At 32.5% G+C, this 19,723-nt stretch overlaps 1 protein-coding gene across 1 annotated transcript in view; it reads right to left on the reverse strand.

The window, feature by feature from the left end:
• Positions 1 to 19,723, reverse strand: part of CTNNA3 (catenin alpha 3) — a 1,416,183-nt gene that overhangs the window by 357,545 nt on the left and 1,038,915 nt on the right. The window contains exon 13 of the mRNA XM_039871928.1: positions 11,135 to 11,335. Within this exon, the coding sequence (XP_039727862.1) occupies positions 11,135 to 11,335 (201 nt within the window). The remainder of the gene's footprint in view (positions 1 to 11,134; positions 11,336 to 19,723) is intronic.

A 19,723-nucleotide genomic window follows, 5' to 3' on the forward strand; every position in this document is an offset into this window, starting at 1 on the left:
TGCAAGCCAGCATCAAAGCCTGGAGATTGCAGGCACACCTACACAGAATCTTTTCTTACTCACACAGGATGTACTTCATCTCTGGGTTATGAAGCATCAAGCAATATACAAGAAATTGTGGTTTTAGGAGAGTTCAGGCAAAAGATGCTAGCAGAGTCTTTATGCCCTACTGGTCATTTAGTTAAAGTCAAGCTGTGGTAACTAGTTAAACAAGTATAACCCCTCAATCCACCTATCCTAATCAATGTAAACATGCTGACCCTGAGATTTCAAACTTTAGACAACACATTATAAATACTACCTGATTCATCTTCTTTATCATAGCCAAAAGTCAAACCAGGCTTCTAGACAGCCAGGGAGATAAGCACAGAGATGTTCCAGTCATGCCGTAAGATAAATCTATTTTATACAATGACCATTAAACAAAAAAAATCAATCATTTTACATATAATATAGCATATGTACTATACATACACAGATATACTAATATTAAATATGATAAATGATATGATAATATATTATTATAAATTGATATACACATATACATATATGTGTGTATATATCTTTTATACATATATAAATATGTATACTACATATTAATAACAAGAATAATAGATAATGCTTACCATGTGACAGGAAATCTGATATCTTAAAAATGAGAAAAGACGACATATAGACAATAAACAAATATAAATAATTAAGCATAACCTGATAAGAATACAATTAGACAGAATTTTAAAGTTTTAGTTGTACGTAGTTAGGTTCATGATATTCTAATACTACTGGATGAGACAGATATACTAGTATCTTTTAGAGAGAATAGTAAATTGCTTTTTTTATCACGTGACTAATTTAATGATTCTGTTTGTCTGAATGTATCCAGGCTCCTTCCAGAATATTTTTTCCTTGCAGCTCAATGGCTGTCTGTTCTATTTCGGATCAATCGCTTTCTAGACCAGCTAGAGATCTATCATCTTGTCATTTTATTCATTATATTTCGAAGTTATATTCACTATTTCAGTTTTCCATGACTTATTCTTTCTGTTTTTCCTCTCTTGTTTTGAGTACATTTTCAAGTCATTTCTCAAAAAGCGTTTGTGTGACTTAAATATCCTGAGTTCTTATGCATATGCAAAGGTTTTTATTGGGCCACACATTTTGCATAAATCTGGTATTCTAAGTTCAAATTAATTGTTTCACTGAATCTGAAGCCATTGTTTCATTGTTTTTCAGAATGCAGTGTTGCTGATAAGTCAGCATCAGGCAGAGTGGAACCCTCAGCTTCCTAAAAGCCCCTCTTGTGCATATTCTAGATTGTGGCATTCCTTTCTCTCTTTCAACAATCTGCATTTCCAGCAGCTTTCTATTTCCAGATTTTTTTTCTGATGAGCCTACACCCATGATGCATGGGTCATTATGGGTTTATTATTCTCCTTTGTGTCCCTTTATTGTTATTCTAAAAGGATGTTGGACTAGAGTTGGGTAGATGTACCTGCCTTTCTGCTAACTTTTTAAATAAATTAAAAAAATAAAAACGCACATCGTTAGCCCCTCAACTCAAAATTATTTGATTGTAATTGTGAAGATAGAATGATTACATCAGTAAACACAATGAAGAAACAATAACGATTTGAATAAGAAGTAATTGATAGACACAAGAATAAAAATAGGCAGGAGAGATGGTAAAAGAAGTACAATATTTTAACTTACAGCTTCTTCCCTCAAAAAAATTTGTTTTTTACCAAATCAATACTCTAATTCCTCTTTCTAGTTACATAAGACTTCTGAGGCAAGTGGTAAAGGGATGTGCATAGCTTTTCTTAAACCACTATAACCTACAATCAACATAAACTTTAGAATATCTGGAATCTTAAAGAAAACTGTCAGCAGTGTTTATAATAAATACTACCTTTGAAAATCCCTATATCAGAAGAAATTTTATAAAATAAATTATTCACTTAACTTTAACTGATATAGATTTCAGCAGACAGTAAAATTAAATGGTAGATGATCACCAGAATACTTTACATTTTCTAAGATACTACTGGCTTACTAATATCTTTCAAGAGAAGAAAAGTATTCCCAGGTATGAGCCTGCTATGTGAGATTTTTAAACAGTAATACTTTCTTTTGTAATTGATGAAAGAGGAAGTTGTAAATTAGCATAAGCTAGAAAATTGAATATGTGAAATAAAAATATGTATCAACAGAAATCAGCATGGGCACGTGGTGGGAAAGACTTTCCAAGTGCCTAAAATTGCTTTGGCTTTTCATGAACTACCACTATTCTCACTCAGCTGGTTAAACTGGACACCAGATCAATGTTTAAGAGTACCCTTTTATTCCACTTGTTCTGCTCCCAGCATTGTTCTCTCAACTATGGCTATTATTTAAAATATTCTACCATCCTTCAGTTAAACAATCTTTCTTTCATTAAAGATCTTGAGATATCCACTATATTTATAAATTCCCCAAGTTTACAGTTTTCACCAAGAAGTGAAGTAATCTTTAACACACCCAATTATGGTAAAGGACTTACTGATTTCATTAAAGAAAATATTCACATCTATTACTAAAGTTTGTAGGTAACACTTTCATTTAAAAGTGTTGGCCAGATAATTTGCTTTTTTTCTTTGCAATGACATGCTCTTTCAGCATTTGCTTTCATATCCACAAGGTCTAATAGTGTAAATGCAATATTGCTTTATTTTGGCAACAGCTGTAGGTGCAGTTCACCTTAGAAATGCTTAATTCCTCACTTACTGCTCTTATTCTTATCTTGGAAACTTGACAAGATTATCTTGTTCATTGTAAACATCTCCACCCAAACAGGACTAAATTTGAGGAATCTCGTAAAGAATGACATGAAAGACAGTAGGGAAGGAGATGCTAGACATTAAATGACAAAAACTATTGTCAGTTAAGCTCTGCTATCTTCACCAATTACTTAACACCAATGGAAATGCATTCTGATTTATACATTCAACTGCACATAGTTTTTGCTCTCTACAAAGCCAAAAGACAGAAAATTTGAGAAAGAGGGAGCATCTCAGTTTATTTTCTAGATTCGGGGATCTTGAAATTCAAATTTTGTTTTACAGATGAGTATATAAAAGTTTTACCAGCTCACATCAATAAATACATAAGCAGACTTTCTAGGCCATATATAAAGATACCTAAAAAAGTAAGTACATCTACCCAACTCTAGTCCAAAAAAGTAAAATTACAATCTGTCTTTACAACTGAGAGCTATTAATAGATAAAACAGATACTTGTAACAACTGAAGGGAGTTATTTCACTAGTTTTATAAATTGTATAAACAGTATTCTATAATACAAAGACTTCATTGTTGGATTACCCAGTTGATAACAGCCTAGCCCTGAGCTTCCTAACAACTGTGCTGTGGGACATGGCTGTGTTCTAAAGGGTTACTGGGGTGTTGAGATATTGATACCCATAGCATTCAGGATAGGTGGGAAGGATCTAAGACTGTTTAATATCCTAGAACTTCTGATCCCTTCTAGTCTTGAACAGCTACTTCTCATTTTTCAGTAGTCACGCAAATACTATGATTTTAGAAGGTACTAGTCTCTCCTATTACAAAGAATGTCTGGAGGTTAGTAAATCTCAAAATAAATAAAGTCAAAGTCTCTATCTCTTTGCATTTAACACAAAAAATACAGTTTGATGCAGTATCACTGTACATTTGAACAATAATAGGATTATAGCCCTGTTAAATTTTGTAGTTGTAAAAGGAAGAGAAAAAAAAAAAGAAACCACTGAATGACACATTTTTCCTATGTTTTTACAAGACTTCATATACTCTTATGACTGTCTTGCCACTATCTTGGCAGTAGCATGACATTCACATCATATATGCTATTAAAGCACAGCTTCCCTAAAACATACTTAGATTTGAAGTGGTATTATAATGCCTCATTTAATAAATCTACCAGGAACAACATATCTTTTATGCTTGTTTTTAAAATTTTATAAACCATCAGAAAGAATTGCTTGGCGACAAGCTGCTGAAAGGCAGGTTCTTGATGAGGTTTCCTGGGTAGAAGTGTTTCCATTGTCCCAACATAGATGACCAATCAAATTGGTAAAATCAGTCTGCACCTTCTCTTCTTTTTATTCCCTTATTGATGCTCCTCCTTTCCTGCTTCTCACCGCCCCCACTTCTGCTCACAGACCGCAAAGCCCCTTCCTATAGCAAGGGTATAAGAGTTACTGTGAGGCAGAGTGTTGTCTCCATAGTTGGTCAAAGGCCAGGTATTGGCCACCATCTCCCACCCTTCTCCCAATCCCTGCCAGTTAAGGTGTGGGTACATGATTTAAACTCTGCTAATATGATGCTTCTGCCCAAGAAGTTGAGTTCAGAGCAAATGAGGCAAAAGCAGGGATTAGTTTAGGATTTATTCCAGTGGTGAAAATATCTGGAATGTGATGGCGAATGAATGTACCATCTGTGGGGCCCAGTTTCATAATGTTATGATGCCAATAATGGCATTAAATGTTCAGAGAGGTCTGGAATGGCAGCTCAAACAGCTGTTCTTTGGGATAACTAACTGGGTTGCTATATGTGGCATCCCCTTCAGTCTGTCTATTTTCTCTTCTTATTTCCCAGCCTTCCTGTGTTTGTCTATTTGTCCATTGTTCTGCTTAATTTAGCCATAGTTAGCTTCCTTTGTTTGCAATCCAGATCTGAAACTGGGACTTCACGCCTACTCCTTTGACATATAATTTAGTTTTCTTTCTACTTATTCCTGCTATATAAAGACCCATAAAATAAATCTGAATTAGTCTTTTTTTTACAGAAAATAGGTAAAGATATGATCACAAAGAAAGGCATAATCTGTTTCTCTTTCCAGATATTGTCTTCTTTGGCTTGAGAACATTCATCAGAGGCTAGTCCTAGGAGTTCTAGAGTTAAGGAAGATACAAGACCTCTGGAAAATCTTTGCACTGCTGAATATCCACACAGCAGGCTCACACTCTCCATTTCTTGTTCCAATGATCCCTTCCTATTAGCCCATGCCAACTCATCTCCCCTATCCTTAATCCATTCTTTATTTAGCATCGGCATCACAGCTATGTATGTTACATTTTCCAGATGTGGGAATGTTGCAGCCCATTTTTATGATTCTCTGAAATACACTCTTAAGTTATTTCTTCTTTTGACAATAAAATTCCTACTAATGTATACTTTTTTCTTCTTTTGACAATGAAATTCCTACTAATGTATACTTTTTAAAATAATAATATTACCAATAGTGGTTTTTTAGATTATTCCAAGTACCTCTCTTAGGGTCTAACCAAATCAAAAAGGTCAAAAAAGCCTTTATGTTATACAGTATATATAGGAGATTTCCATTTTTATAGCATCTTTTTTTTTTTTTATGAGTTCATATTTCCAATTACTTAAAATGGCAAGATAAAGAAGTACTCTCAGCCCCCTAACTAGATCTAGGTCTTATTCAAATCTAGTTCTCTTTGGATAGGAAATAGGTTTTCTACTCAGAAGTTTTAGTAGCTACTTTCTTGAAGTCACAGTATTAGTTTAAGTCTTAATAGAAACACTTCTGAGTCTTGTTTAAAGATGCTAGAGTGTCATTTAACTTTTGTTTTCTGCATCACCAACATAAAGGTATTTGATTATCCAGGTTAGCCAAGTAATTAGCAGACAGAAGCATCTTGATAATGCTCTCTATATAAAGGGTGTCAGATTAGGCCTGATGCCAAAAGTAAAAAAGTAGGTAATTTGAAGGCCTGTTTTAGACTACTATCAGGGGAGGGAAGTTTGCCAAAGACAGTTTCCAAATTTGAAGGCACAGTTGCTACCCTCTGTAGGGATTTGCTGGAAGCATTAGTGAAATTAGGTTCAGTGGGATCTTTCATCAGATGCACTTCAAGGATGGTGTTGGAAGTAATTGAATACACAAAAGTCATGATCTCTTATTCAAAAGAACCTTTTAAGAATCCGACCCCAAGTTTTCCAGAAGTGGCAAATATCTAACTCTGGACAGTAATGAATCACTTCCCTGATCTTTTCTCTGCTGTAGGCTTTGACATAGTCCACTGCTTTTGAGTTTTGTTTTGTTTTTTTTTCCCCAAACTGGAATAACTTGTTCTTTTGCTTAAGTGTATTAGAATGTGTCATAGTATAACCTTGTAGTGAATTTTAAATTTAAAGTTGGGAGAAGGACTTGGGCACTTCTACTATGTGTAAAATAATACTAATAAATGTTAAAATAAATAAGGTGTGATGTCTGCCTTTAAAGATTTTACAATCTAATGGGAGAAACTTGTATGTAAATGGCTGATTATGATACAAGGCAAAATGAAAGAGGCATTAACTACAGTACAAGCTCTTCCATGGTAACACAGATAATGAAGCAATTAATTCTAACTGAAAGGAAATCAGAAGCTCCTTTACAAAGGTGGTGGCATTTGAGAAAGTATTGAAGAATAATTATAATTTTAGTGGGACGATAGAGAAGAAAAGTGTTTTACTACTGAAATAGAATTAGCAAAGGCATGTAGACTCGATTCAAGAGTAGTTTTGTTTTGTTTTGATCTATCACATGCAAGACACTATAGTTGGCTCTGAGAGAGATGCAAAAGGAAATAATACATTTCCTTTTCTCCTATAGGTCACATTCTACTTGGAAAGAAAAGTCATTTATATATAGGCATTTCTAAAGAGTTCATCAGTGGCATATAGTTGTCTGGAATGATGAAACTAAGTGGCAAGTCCTTTAAAATCTATAATACATGATACTAGAATGAATTCAGTTGCCAGAGTGAGTAAAGAAAAGGTTCTAGAGGACACAAGAAATAAACTGTTTCTTGAAAGATAAAATTTGATGTGAGAAATAAAGGATGAGAATATTTAAAATGACAGGCATAGCATAGACAAGACTGAAAAACAGAAATGATCTTGGCATGTCTGCATTTCTATGAAAGTATCGACTTAGATGGAGTAGAGGTGCCTTCTGGCCCACTCTACAAAAAAAAAAAAAAAAAGAAATGCATGTTTAGATGAATTCAAATGCCTGCAAAGTTCAGGCAAGTAAATTAAGTGAGCAAAGCAGACTGGACATGCATTGAGAGGAAGTGGAGAAGGCTATGGCCCAGGCTCAACAAAAAGAAAGACAACACTAAGCTCCAGCCATTTCCACAGGGAACTCTGCTCTAGTGTTCTCGTGTTGCCAGACCTTCCCATATGTTACATTATGCCCAATATGCCACTAATCTGAATTTATCTGTTTGTCTATCTATCATCTATCTGTCTGTCTGTCTGTCTGTCTATCTATCTATCTATCTATCTATCTATCTATCTATCTATAGCTAGATAGCTAGCTATCATCTATCATAGAGGGAGAGAAAGAAAGAGAGAGAGAGAGCAAAGACTGCTAGAACCAAAGCTTTTGTATTTTACCCTATCACCATTTAAGGTTATAGAAAAGAGATGCAACATAAGGAAAATAGCATGTTTAATCAGGCTAAAAAATACAGGATATTTGTATGTGAAAAATAATAAATGAAATGGAATTGATAGGACTTACTGACTACTAAAAATGATTTTTAGATAAAATTTATCTTAAAAGTGTATCATTGTTGTTTACACTGGTCTCAAAAAACATTTATAACAAAATTTTGAAAATACTTGTGGACTCTAAATTCTTTTCATCTGTCTCATTTGCCTTAAAAAAAAAAAAATACTACTATATGACTCTTCTCTATTCAAATAGGGAGAGGATTCTGGGTATGCACTTTCCAGATGGGCCGAGAAGAGTACTTGATGAATGACTCTTTATTTACCATTGCTACCAGTTGCCAATGGTGGATGCCACCAGGATGTTTTAGTCAGGTTCATTTATGTCTCTGTTTTGTTTTGGTCCATGAGCCTGGCTGACATTGAAACCAGGTGGGGTTTGAAGGTTTGCAACAGATGTTTTTGGGCTTCCTAATTTCTGAATTTGATAGCATCCAAAAATCACACCCAAAAAATACTATGTTAGTCCACTATTGGTTTAGGTTTTCCCTCAACCTAATGTGAAAGAACTGAAGTTGATGATAAGACTATAACTTCTAAACTTTCACATTGTAATCCAGAAGGTTTGTTACTTAACAAAAAAGCCATTCTATTTTCTCTCCCTTATCAGAAATTCCTGACAAGGGGAGAAGCTTAGTAACAGGGAAGAATTGGGCAGAACAAAGAATTTCACACAGAGATTACAATATTATGTCTCTGTCCAAATGAAATGCAGCATTCTAGACGTTGTCAACATTTCACTTAAAACCAACTGCTAAGGTTTGTGAACAATGCAAATTCCTGAAATGTAACATGGCAACTCTGTTTCCTAATGCTGATAAAACGCTTAGAGGATCATCAAATCTTAAAAATGTGCTAATGAGACACAGAGTTTGATTAAAATCAAAGATGAAATGTTCCAAAAATATTCTTTGTGGTTTAGATAAATATGGCTTAGGTTTCATCATTGATGACGGTTCTTTAAGAAAAAATTTTCAAATATAAGAAGGTCTCAGTAATAAAAATAATTCATGGCAGCTCCTTATTAAGCTATTTTCAGAAATCAGGGTTAAGACCTGAGAATTCAATAAGAGAAAAAGAAAAGCAGGCCACATATAAAGACCGTTCACTTGCTAAAATGTGAACTATTAAGGCTTCATAACACAAAACATGATGTTTTCAATTACTTAATTTGATAATTATTTGTAAATAATAAGTCCAAGTTATGAGCAGATGTGAACAAAGATGAACACCTTCTGTTACTTAATTGTGGAGAATAGAATAGTTGGAAGCAAGTTTCATAGACAATATCTCTATGGGAGAGAAAAATGCTAACATATTTTAGCTTTGGTTAGGATCACATTAATCTAATTAGTGTATCCATCGAATTTATTGCTCAGAATTCCCTTTAATGAGGCATGCTTTTGATAAATTTCAAGGAAAGCTATTTTAAGAAAAGTTGGAATTAGACATATAAAACAAAAATATAAAGCCTTCTCTGAAGATAAACCAAAAATTATCTGAAAAATAAAATGATAAAATAGAGAGTCATAAACTATATTTTTATATTAATAAGTTGTGTCTTATACAGAGTAACCCAGGATTAATCTATATTTATTATATTTTGGGCACAGGACATAATTAGCTGAAGAATTTTAATTTAAGTTACATACAAATTTGAGGAAAAAAGACTTCTCTCTCTTTTGATTATGATAATGTGGCCATATTGGCTCATTATTTTATAAAGTCATAATTCATAGAGGTATAGACAAACTTGTAATTAAATGTGTAAATAACTTTGTTTCATTTTTATTTTCTGATTTCAGATCATAGGAATTGATTTTGAAAAGAGTGTTCCCACAACATATTTCACATTCTAGAGACTTTAGAATTTTGCTTCCACTTCTTTGAATATGGCAGATATGGGCTGGCTTGGTCTTATAGAGAATATCAACTTGGTACTTTGTACAGACATTGTGACCAGTAGAGTGTCTTCACAAGACATTACTAATATGATTACAAAACTGAGACAGAGGCAAGATATAGGTAAAACCCTGGTAGATTTCACCTATTGAACTCCCTACAGAAATTTTCATTTAGCTAAAAAATTACTTACAGTTAATTTTCAGAAAGTAGAAGAAAAAACAGGTAACTATAATTGATTTTGACCAATAAGAAAGAACCAGTTAAACTTAGTTTAGGAAAGAGATGCTGAACTACCATAACACAATTATCCTCTTAAGTAAGTAAATATTTCATTGCTAAAGCAACTACCATGTGCTTTTTTGGTGACACCAGTGGCTTCTGTGGAATTCAGGTAGAAATAGAATATCAAGAGTTGCAGATATATCTCCTCCATTTTCCTTAGCATATCTTTAGTGTTTTATTGTTTCAGAAATATTTTAAAAAGAGATAATGAGAAAACTGTGTCAAGATTCATCAATAATTTTCTATATCAACATGCTAGGAAAAAAGCAACACCAATCATCGGTTATCTACAAACCTTTCTAAGCTTACCTTGTGATATATCTCTTCAGAACTAGTCCTTACTTAAGGTTATTCAACTCTTGATATGTTTCTCTTAATTAATTGCAAGGTTGATCTTCCTCTCCACCTCCCACCAAAATTATCAGATCTTCATCCTTTCTATCCCTTTTGTTACACAATGTACATATTGTCTAAATTCAATATGCCCTTTGCATATTATAAAGAACAATTCTCTAGATGGGACTGATGGTTTAAGTATGGAACCTCAAATATTTTAAGAATAATGCGTTTACCATCAACCTAAACTTAAGAAAGAATTAGTAAGAAAAATTTAACACGGAGATTTTACAAATCTCAAGGGATTTTCACAGGAGAAAGTTCTGTCACAACGACTTATAAAAATAGTTGATTGCCTTCATCCAAATTATATATATTGTTTCTGAATCCAATGAATTTGAATGTTTCTGTAAGTTTCTTGGAGAAATATTAATAATAGTGTTAAAGATAAGAATGCCATTTTACTGAGTGATTCAGGAACAAAGCATTTACTAACTCATTTTAGAAACTATATAGTGTGCTGCAACCAAAACAAAATCTTGGTTCCATATTTCTTACGTAATAAAAGATTATGTGAAAAAACAAAATATTGTTTTGCAAACAGAGCACAAAAGAAGATAGAGAGCATTTCTCAGGAAACATAGGAGAAGTTTGCTCTGTTTGAGTAATGTGAACAAAAACCTGGGAGTACCAGTGATACAGCTAAAAGAGGGTTTGAAAACTATTATGAATTTATCACACCTGGTGTAATTGTATTTCCTAACAGCTCTGGTATTAATAAACATTTATAAATGGCTAAGGATTGTCGGTAACTTATATAATGCACATATTTATAAGAGACTTCTTTTCCCCAGTGAATATATTTACTTCTAAGAGATAAATTTCTAATCACATAACCACAGGATGCAAGCACCTATCAATATTAGATAGTAGAGCAATCTATTTCAAAACAATCAACACAGGCCAAGAATTTCAAGTATAAATAATTGGTAGCTATGTAGATTCAAATATCAGAAACAGTGCAGCAGTTATTGGAGACTGAGACTTACCAGTACTTGTAAGGAAGTTAACTTTTCTCATCACACCTTCAGTGTAAGCCCCTGGCTCGTAACTGTCCATTTCACCTGTGACAATGTGAGCAACTCTTGCTGCCCGACCTCTGATAGCACCGGCAGCTCGGTCTAAATTATCAGCATCCTGGTCTCGCAAGGCTATGATACATTTGTTGACATCTTCTAGGATATGGCTCTCTGTAAGTAAACATATCAAATTAGTTTTGTGGGTTTTTTTTTTTTAAATCACACAAATCTAGTATATTATAATTTATGTTAACTTCTGACTTCAGATATGGTACATGTTGGGAATGGAGGACGCTGACAATTAGGAAAGAAAAATAAAGACATAATTTTGCTTATATCTCTTTAACAGTAAAATTTGTGAAATATAGAATTTCATATTTTTATTAGCAGTTTTTATAGATTATATAGCATTTTAGATTCTAGTTCCAATAGATTAGATTTTAGATTTGAGTGATTTGTAGGTGAAAATTAAAGAAAGTTTCTAGATTAAAACAAAAATAAAATATATAATGTGTGGAATACTTAATTCTGATTAAAAGCAACACTATACAGATTATAAAAGTCTTTACAAATATTACCTGTCCTAAATATATAGAAAAATAAAACTATGGAGTTTCATTCAACTAATATTCATCGATGTACAATGATATTTAATACAATTACAGAAATCTTATAAATTAGTAATAAAAAAGTGAAATATGTAAATTTTATATGGTAAAGAAGCTATGTCTGTAAAAACATTTAAATATAAAAAGGGCATTGAAAAGATTGACTTGAAGCAAATAAATCCCTGAGAAAGTTTCCTACTCTGAAGACTTCTCTCTTTGCATGATTAGAGCATGAAGACAGAAGAGAATTCTTAGAATAATACTAAGTTTTCTTTTTCTATAAAGTGATTAATACCCCCAGATAAAATTTATGAGAACAGAGCAAATATGTAGAATATCAACAAGCATGGGCTATAATATTTCCAAGAAATTAAAAGGATAATAAAAGAATTAGTATTTGGCTTTTGGCTTTATCAAATGAATCCCCCACTCAAGACCCTTGAAGACTCTATTACTTAAAAATATATATAGAAAACAACTACAGTCAAAAGACCTCAGTAATTCCAGGACATATTAATTCCCCTCCACCCCTCATATATGTTGACTATCTGCAGTTAAGCTACACAGGAGAGGTACTCATAAAGCAATTTCCAGGCAGAGTCACACCTTCCTCTTAATGTGTAAAGCATAAAATTCAAAGTACCAAAGAATATCATCCCTGGTGACCTTAAACCTGATGACTAAAATTTCCCTACAAGCCCCTATGTTTCAGTTATATTTATTTCATGATTTCTCAAATCCACTATGTTCTTCTATGCCTCTGTTCCTATGAGCATATTAGAATCTTGACCTAGACTGATTTTTGGGTTCCAGGACCTAATTTTGTGTGTCCCAATTTCAATGTGGTGTGTGTGTGTGTGTGTGTGTGTGTGTGTGTAGGCTTCCCTAAACAAACAAGTAATTCCCTGGACACTAAATGGGTGTCCTACAATTTAACTCAATTCTGATACTATCTAACCAGAGATGGCATCAGATTCCACAGGTTAAGGGTTCAGTCCTACAAGTCTTCAGACACCAGTCACAAGCCTAGAGTGTTATCTGTATTCTAATCAACTACCTATAAATCAGAAGTTCCCACGATCCCCTCCTTGGGTTTGATTAATGTCTTAGGTTTAACTTTTATAACTAAGGAACAGCCAGATGGAAGATGTGCATAGAGCAAGGTATGGGAAAAGGGTGCTTCTGAGCTTCCATGCTCTCTCCAGGCACACCATCTACCCACATCTTCCTGTCTTTACTTACCTGAAAGCTCTCTGCGTTTTTATGGATGCTTCATTACATAGGCATGATTGATTAAATAACTGGTCACTGATGTTAATTCACCTCCAGTCCCTCTCCTCTCCCTGGAGGTCAGAGGGTGGGACTGAAAGTTTTAACACTGTAATCACCTGGTTGGTTCCCCTGACAACAAGCCCTTGTCCTTAGATGGGATCAAAAAGTCACCTCTTTAACATAACAAAAGAAACCTTTATAACTCTCTTCACTTAGAAAATTCCAAGGATTTTAGGAGCTCTGTGCCAGAAATGAGATGAATACTAAATATACACTTTTTATTATAAATCATATTATCCCAACTGCTAATCCTCTTTGGTCTGCTTGATCAACTCCTACTATTCTTTCAAGACCCTAGTCAAACGTTCCTTAGGAAACCCATGCTGACATAGAACAAGACAAATTTGGTTCCATGTTGTTTGGGATTTCCAGAAAATGGTTTATACGTTTCTATTAGAGTTTCTTCCCATGTTTTAATGTGTTAATAAAACTGTCTTTCTAGAAGAGAAACTATGAAATACACGTGAGTGCAGGAATTTTATCTTATTACTTGAGATATCCTGTGTAGTGCCTAATTTAATACATGGCACTTGTTTGGCTAACAAAAATGTTGAATGAATGAGTGAAATTTTCTTATAGATGCACCTGGGAACAATAAATTATTTTGTCTGAATCCTAAATCATGTGTTATAAACATAAGTAGACACATTTCTGTGCCCTTAAATTTGGTCAATTAAACACATATCAAGAACAGCCAGGTCACTGCATAAAAAAGAGTAAACATTGAAGACTTTTATTATAAATTCACTAGAGTTTTAATCTAATTTGCAGCATTCAGATGTGAATGTATCATTGTCATATAATAAATCTAGGCAAAATCTCATTTCAAAAGAAAGTGCATATGTATCACCACCACCATATATCCCTTGGTAAAGTTTAAATATGGAAGGCATAGTAATGATGATTTTTTCAAAAGTCCACAGATGTGCACTTTGATGTAATATTAGGAAGTTATTATTTTCCAAGTATGTTGATAAGTTTTTAATAAACACAACATATATGTATACTATATATGTTTAATCTGTATTCACTAAAGGTGCTCAATTTTAGATTGTAGAGTTGTTTTTGCTCAGTCCTATAAAAATGAAAAAATATTTAGGGAAGAAAACGATGTTCATTCTTGCAAGATTAATTATCTAGTAAACTATCTAATTTCTTTTTAATTAAACGTAAAATTGTAGCTGCCACAAATTACTTTTTCTAGTGAATTTTGCACAAGAGAAAGTATACAAAGAATATTCACTAATAACGAATTGAATGTTCTATTGAACAATGATATATATGGTCAACTATTATATAACATGAATAGTGATATAACATGTTCAAATATTATAGCAGAGAATAAAAATATAGCAAGGATTTTTTTTTTGAGGGGGAGTTCTTTTTTCTTTGTCTTTATAGAATTTTGTGTGGCTACTGCTTTAGAGCAGCATGATCAGAAACCATAGCATTAATCATGAAGAATTCTATAATCAAGGTCTGATACAAAAATAAACATTATACAGGGACATATACAATCTGAAAAAATAATACATGAAATAAGTAGCAAGAAGCATATACCCAGATTTTATCAGAAGTCTGAAAATGTTGGAGATGATTAAATGATCTTTTGAATTACTAAGATTAAAAATAGCAGAAAAGCATTGGGGAAGGTTTGCAAAATTTCCATTATTATGACACTTTCCCATTACTCTGAATGTTTCGCAAAATGCCAGCAACCATTATTTGCATGAAATTCTAAACATAGAGTGCCAGAAAAAGTAAATAAATATGTTAGGCACCTCCCACGTATGCACAATAACTAAACGTTAAACTAATTTCTTAAAAACAATTATTTCTTTGCTATTCATATTTCAGATGAATTTAGCAAAAGGCTTTCAAAATAGCTTGAGTTTTTATGCCCAGCTATATGACCTTAAACTTGATGAGAAGTAAAAAGTGTTTTCTTTCAATTCCCAAAGCTGAGCTTTGAATATATCAATGGCAAAGACTGAAGAGGTAGACTGCTTATGCCATAATCCACTGAGAGGGAATATACCACAACTGTTTTCTTCCCTGATGTCTGCATACCTAAGACTAAATTCTAAAAAAAAGCAAAGGAGAAGTAAAACAATATATTTTTTTCTATAAAGAAACTTTTTTTTTAAAGAGATTGAGTTATACGTCAAAAGAGATTGAGTTTCTTAAATTGGCAAGATTAAGGTTAGCTACCGACTGTATATGAGTTCAGAGAGTTAAACTAAGTTTAATTACAAGAAAATAAGTTTCAATTTTTGCACACTTGGAACTATAGCTATAAATTTAAAACTCACTATATAGGCAACTACACAAATGTTCAATGAATAAAAACAAACATGCTAATTTTTCTTTCTCTCTTACCAAAAACATAAAATTAAAAACAAATGGAATGGACCAATATATAAGTTAACTTTGTGTATCTACTTAAAAGTGCTCAAAATTTCTGTTTGGCAAGAATTTGATCATGATGATTGGTCTCCAAATTAACTGATGTCCTGCATAAAGATCTAGGTGAGAGCTATTTTGAGAACAAAGAGCACACATGTTGCTAAATGGAAAATGTTTTTAAATGCCTTATTCCTTTTTTCTTATCCTTAAAAGTTCTTCTCTGTCTCTTCTGTACCTAAGTAGTACTATGTGTTAGAAAATATAGGTGATATAAAATACAAGGCACAATCTCTGTTTGAAAGGATTTACAACCTAATAACCTAGTACCAAGAAAGAATTGTTTTATTTTATTGTTCTTTATTCTTTCTAAAATGCAATAGTCAAAATTATCACCATTTTATAATTTTAATGAAGTTTTATGAACTTTTATCTCAAAAGTTTGCCCAGTTTATCTGCACTGTAAATTGTTTATTCTTCATTGGACTTAAAGCAGCTCAAACTTACCTGACCTACCTCTGACAATAATCAAAAGGAAAAAAAAAGTTCAAGATTTCTATTTCTAAACCAGTTCTTTATTAATCATACTTATAGGAACTCTGCAGTACTTATGCGAACACAAATCTATAAAAATAAAAATTACTAAAGCCTTCATATTTCTTTTAGTGTGTCTCAAGTAGGCTCTTATAACAGTTTCCTCAGTGAAGTAGTTAAAATTTATCAAAAGCTGAGAAATAGGCAAAAGGTACTATCGCTTGTCCTGTCCTTTCAATGTGTTGCTGGGCAGACAATGTGAATCAGGCCTACCTGGCAGATATCTAATTCTCCAGGAGTATGTGCCTTTGTTTCACTTGTTATATACTATTGGTTAAAATATTTTACAATTCTGTAGGAGTTCATGCTCATTTTGTTTTTACAGCTGATGGCCTGTAAATAATTCTCATCACATAGGAATGCAAATGAATTTTTATATGGTAGAGGTGGAATAATTTTGTAGGAAAGATAATCCCGGAAGTTATATTTTTATTGTTCTGTAGGACATTAACCAGTTTTATTTCTAAATTAGAAATTTTATTTAACCATTCTTTATTCAGTTCTCCTTAACTAAGCATTATCATCTTGGTGGCTCTTACCAATGAATTTTTGACACATATTTACATTACATTTTTAAAAGTCTTGCTTTTACCTTAGAAAAATATTCGTTGACTACACGTTTTGACTTGGAAGGTACTAATTTTCCAACTATTTTTTCTGTCCAGGTGAAAAAAGTATAAAGCAAAAATTACACATAAAATTATAGACCTACAGATAAAATGCAAAATGTAAAGCTTCTAGGAGAAAATTTAGGTAAACTTGGATTTAAAAATAACTTTTTAAATATAACACTAAAAGCATAAATGGTAAAAAAAAATAATAAATAAGACTTCATAAAAATAAAATAAGAAACTTCTGCTCCATGAAAGACACTGTTAAGACAAGCCACAGATCTGGAAAAAAATATTTGTGAAACACATATCTACTAAAAGACAAGTATCCAAAATATACAAAAAAAAATCTTAAAACTCAACGATAAAACAAAAACTCAGTTAAAATGAGCAGAAACCTCAGCGAAGATATACAAATGACAAATAAGCATATGAAAAGATACTCAACATCATATATAACCAAGGAATTGCAAATAAAAAAGATAATGAGATACCACTACATAACCTATTAGAATGTCAAAATCCAGAACCTTGACATTGCCAAGTGCTAGTGAGGACATGAACCAACATGAACTCATTTATTGTTAGCGGAAATGGAAAATGGTACAGCCAGTTTGGAAGACAGTTTGGCAGTTTCATAGCATAGTCTTACTACACGACCCAGCAATTGTTCTCCTTGGTATTTACTCAAATGAGTTAAAAATTTACATTCATGCAAACTTTCACATGAATATTTATAGCAGTTTTAATTATAATTTCCAAATTTGGAAGCAACTAAGATGCCCTTCAATAGGTGAATGGATAAAACAAAACAAAACAAAATAAAAACTGTGATACACTCATAAATGGAATGTTATTTAGCAATGAAAACAAAATGAGTTATCAAGCCACAAAGACATGGAGAAAACATAAAAGTGTTGATAATCAAATAAGCCAATGTGAAAATATTACACACTGTATGATTCTTATTACACCACATTCTGGATAGGCAAAACTATGGACACAGGAAAAAAAAAGGCAATGGTTGCCAAGGATTACAAGATAAGGAGAGGGAGGGATGGAGCACAGAGGATTTTCAGTGTAGTGAAACTATTCTGTATGATACTATCATGGTAGATATATGTTATTATACATTTGTCAAAGCCCATGTAATTTAAAACACATAGTGAACCCCAATGTAAACTGTGGAATTTAGTGAATCAATACTTGTTCATCAACTGTAACAACAAAGGAGAAGCTTCAAATATTCAGTATTAGATGCCAAGTCTACTTTAGACCTTTAATAAGCACTGTGTTTATATTCTAAAATTGTAAGAAAACTAATGTTGAATCTTATTCAGTAAATTCATTACCACAGATGTCTACAATTAATAAGGTAAAAATTTTTAAACATGCTTTAATTTTTCTATGAATATAAGAAAAAGTTTATTTCTTTCTCCAATTCTCCTAGCTTCCACACAGTAATATTTCTGATTGTCAATTTATTTGTTTGAGTTTTTAACAAATAATTTTGAAATGCCTGTTGTTTTCCAGGCATTGTACAAGCAACATGTGTGTATTGTTTTATTAAAGTCTTATAATCATCCTAAGAGATGTCTGTTACATTTCAGTTTTAAAGATGAAGAAATCAAGGCTTGCAGCAGATAGGTATCTTTCCAAAATTCACAATTACAGTAACTGAGTCATAACTCAAAATCAAGTTTGTCCCACCTGCTAAGATCCTATAACTTATAAAGTCCCATCTGGCTTTAATATATGATGATTCTATAATTATATTATTCAGTTACCCCCAAATATACAACAGAAAGGGGGAATTGAAGGTTTATTTTTTTTAATTCTGTAAAAGATTGTTTATAATATTATATAGCAGAATGTATTATAAGTTTTCACATTAATTTTAATTGGACATGAGGTATCATCTATGCATATTTAGAAAGATAGTTTTAATCCTACAAAGCTCACATGAACAGTGTTCCAGTAATGCCAATATTCTGAATCTGTATGGAGTCATCATAGCCAAAGGAAATCTAAAGTATTCTAGAGACGTCACCAGAGAAGATGGCCATAGAAGGAGGAATTAACAAAGTTGCATGCCTCAGCTATTTAGCTATTCTGGTGTAAGAGCAAAACTCTAGGTTACTAAATTTTATGCTGCCCTTATCTTGACAAAATAAACAAACAGAAAAAGTAAACCAAATCTTAGACATTCTCATTCATCGCTTACTTTCACTGACTCTTCTTAGACTGAGCTTTTTCATATTAATTGTCTCATTGCTTTCTCTGCTACAGACCAAGAACCTATTAACATCTAATATCAAAGCACTGAGTGAAAAGAAAAAGAAAAAAAAAAGCATTGAAGATATTGCCAGATTGAACATCAGGACTGTCAGCAGGAACAGACAGTAGTGAGCAATTCTCTCATATTATGCAATAAAACCATTCAATTCCTGCACACTGGATGCTAATGTTGGATGCCTCCATTGCTGAAAACCCCTGTAAAAAAAGAGAGTACTCATTTGGGTGCTGTTCCTCGTTTATGGTTGAACATACAGAACAACTAAAAGTATAATGAAATTTATACTTTTAGACACATGGATAAGAAAATTCTGGCACTATTTTAAATGACTTCCTGGAGATACATGACATATATAGTAGAACAGAACCCCCAAAAATAAAGTATATAAAATTACAAATGTACAGATAAAATTACAAACAAATAAGTTTATAACCTGATAAAAATTGTTTTTCTCTTTACTCTCTCAGAACATTAAGTTCAATTATTTCAATTACCTTCTAAAATATAATGTGAAGAAATATTTCTTCACATTAAAAAAAAAAAAAAGGCTAACGATTAAAAAGGACAAGACTGTTATTGGATATATACCTCAGGGAAGTTCACTTTCCCAGTCAATTAATTTATTTTGAACTCAGTCACAATGTCCTTTTGTTGAAATTTATACATCTCATATTTTGTTCTCAGATACACAAAAATTCAGAGTAGACACATCCAT

This window comes from Pteropus medius, unplaced genomic scaffold, assembly GCF_902729225.1.
Source record: "Pteropus medius unplaced genomic scaffold, Ma_sr-lr_union100, whole genome shotgun sequence".
NCBI lineage: Eukaryota > Metazoa > Chordata > Mammalia > Chiroptera > Pteropodidae > Pteropus > Pteropus medius.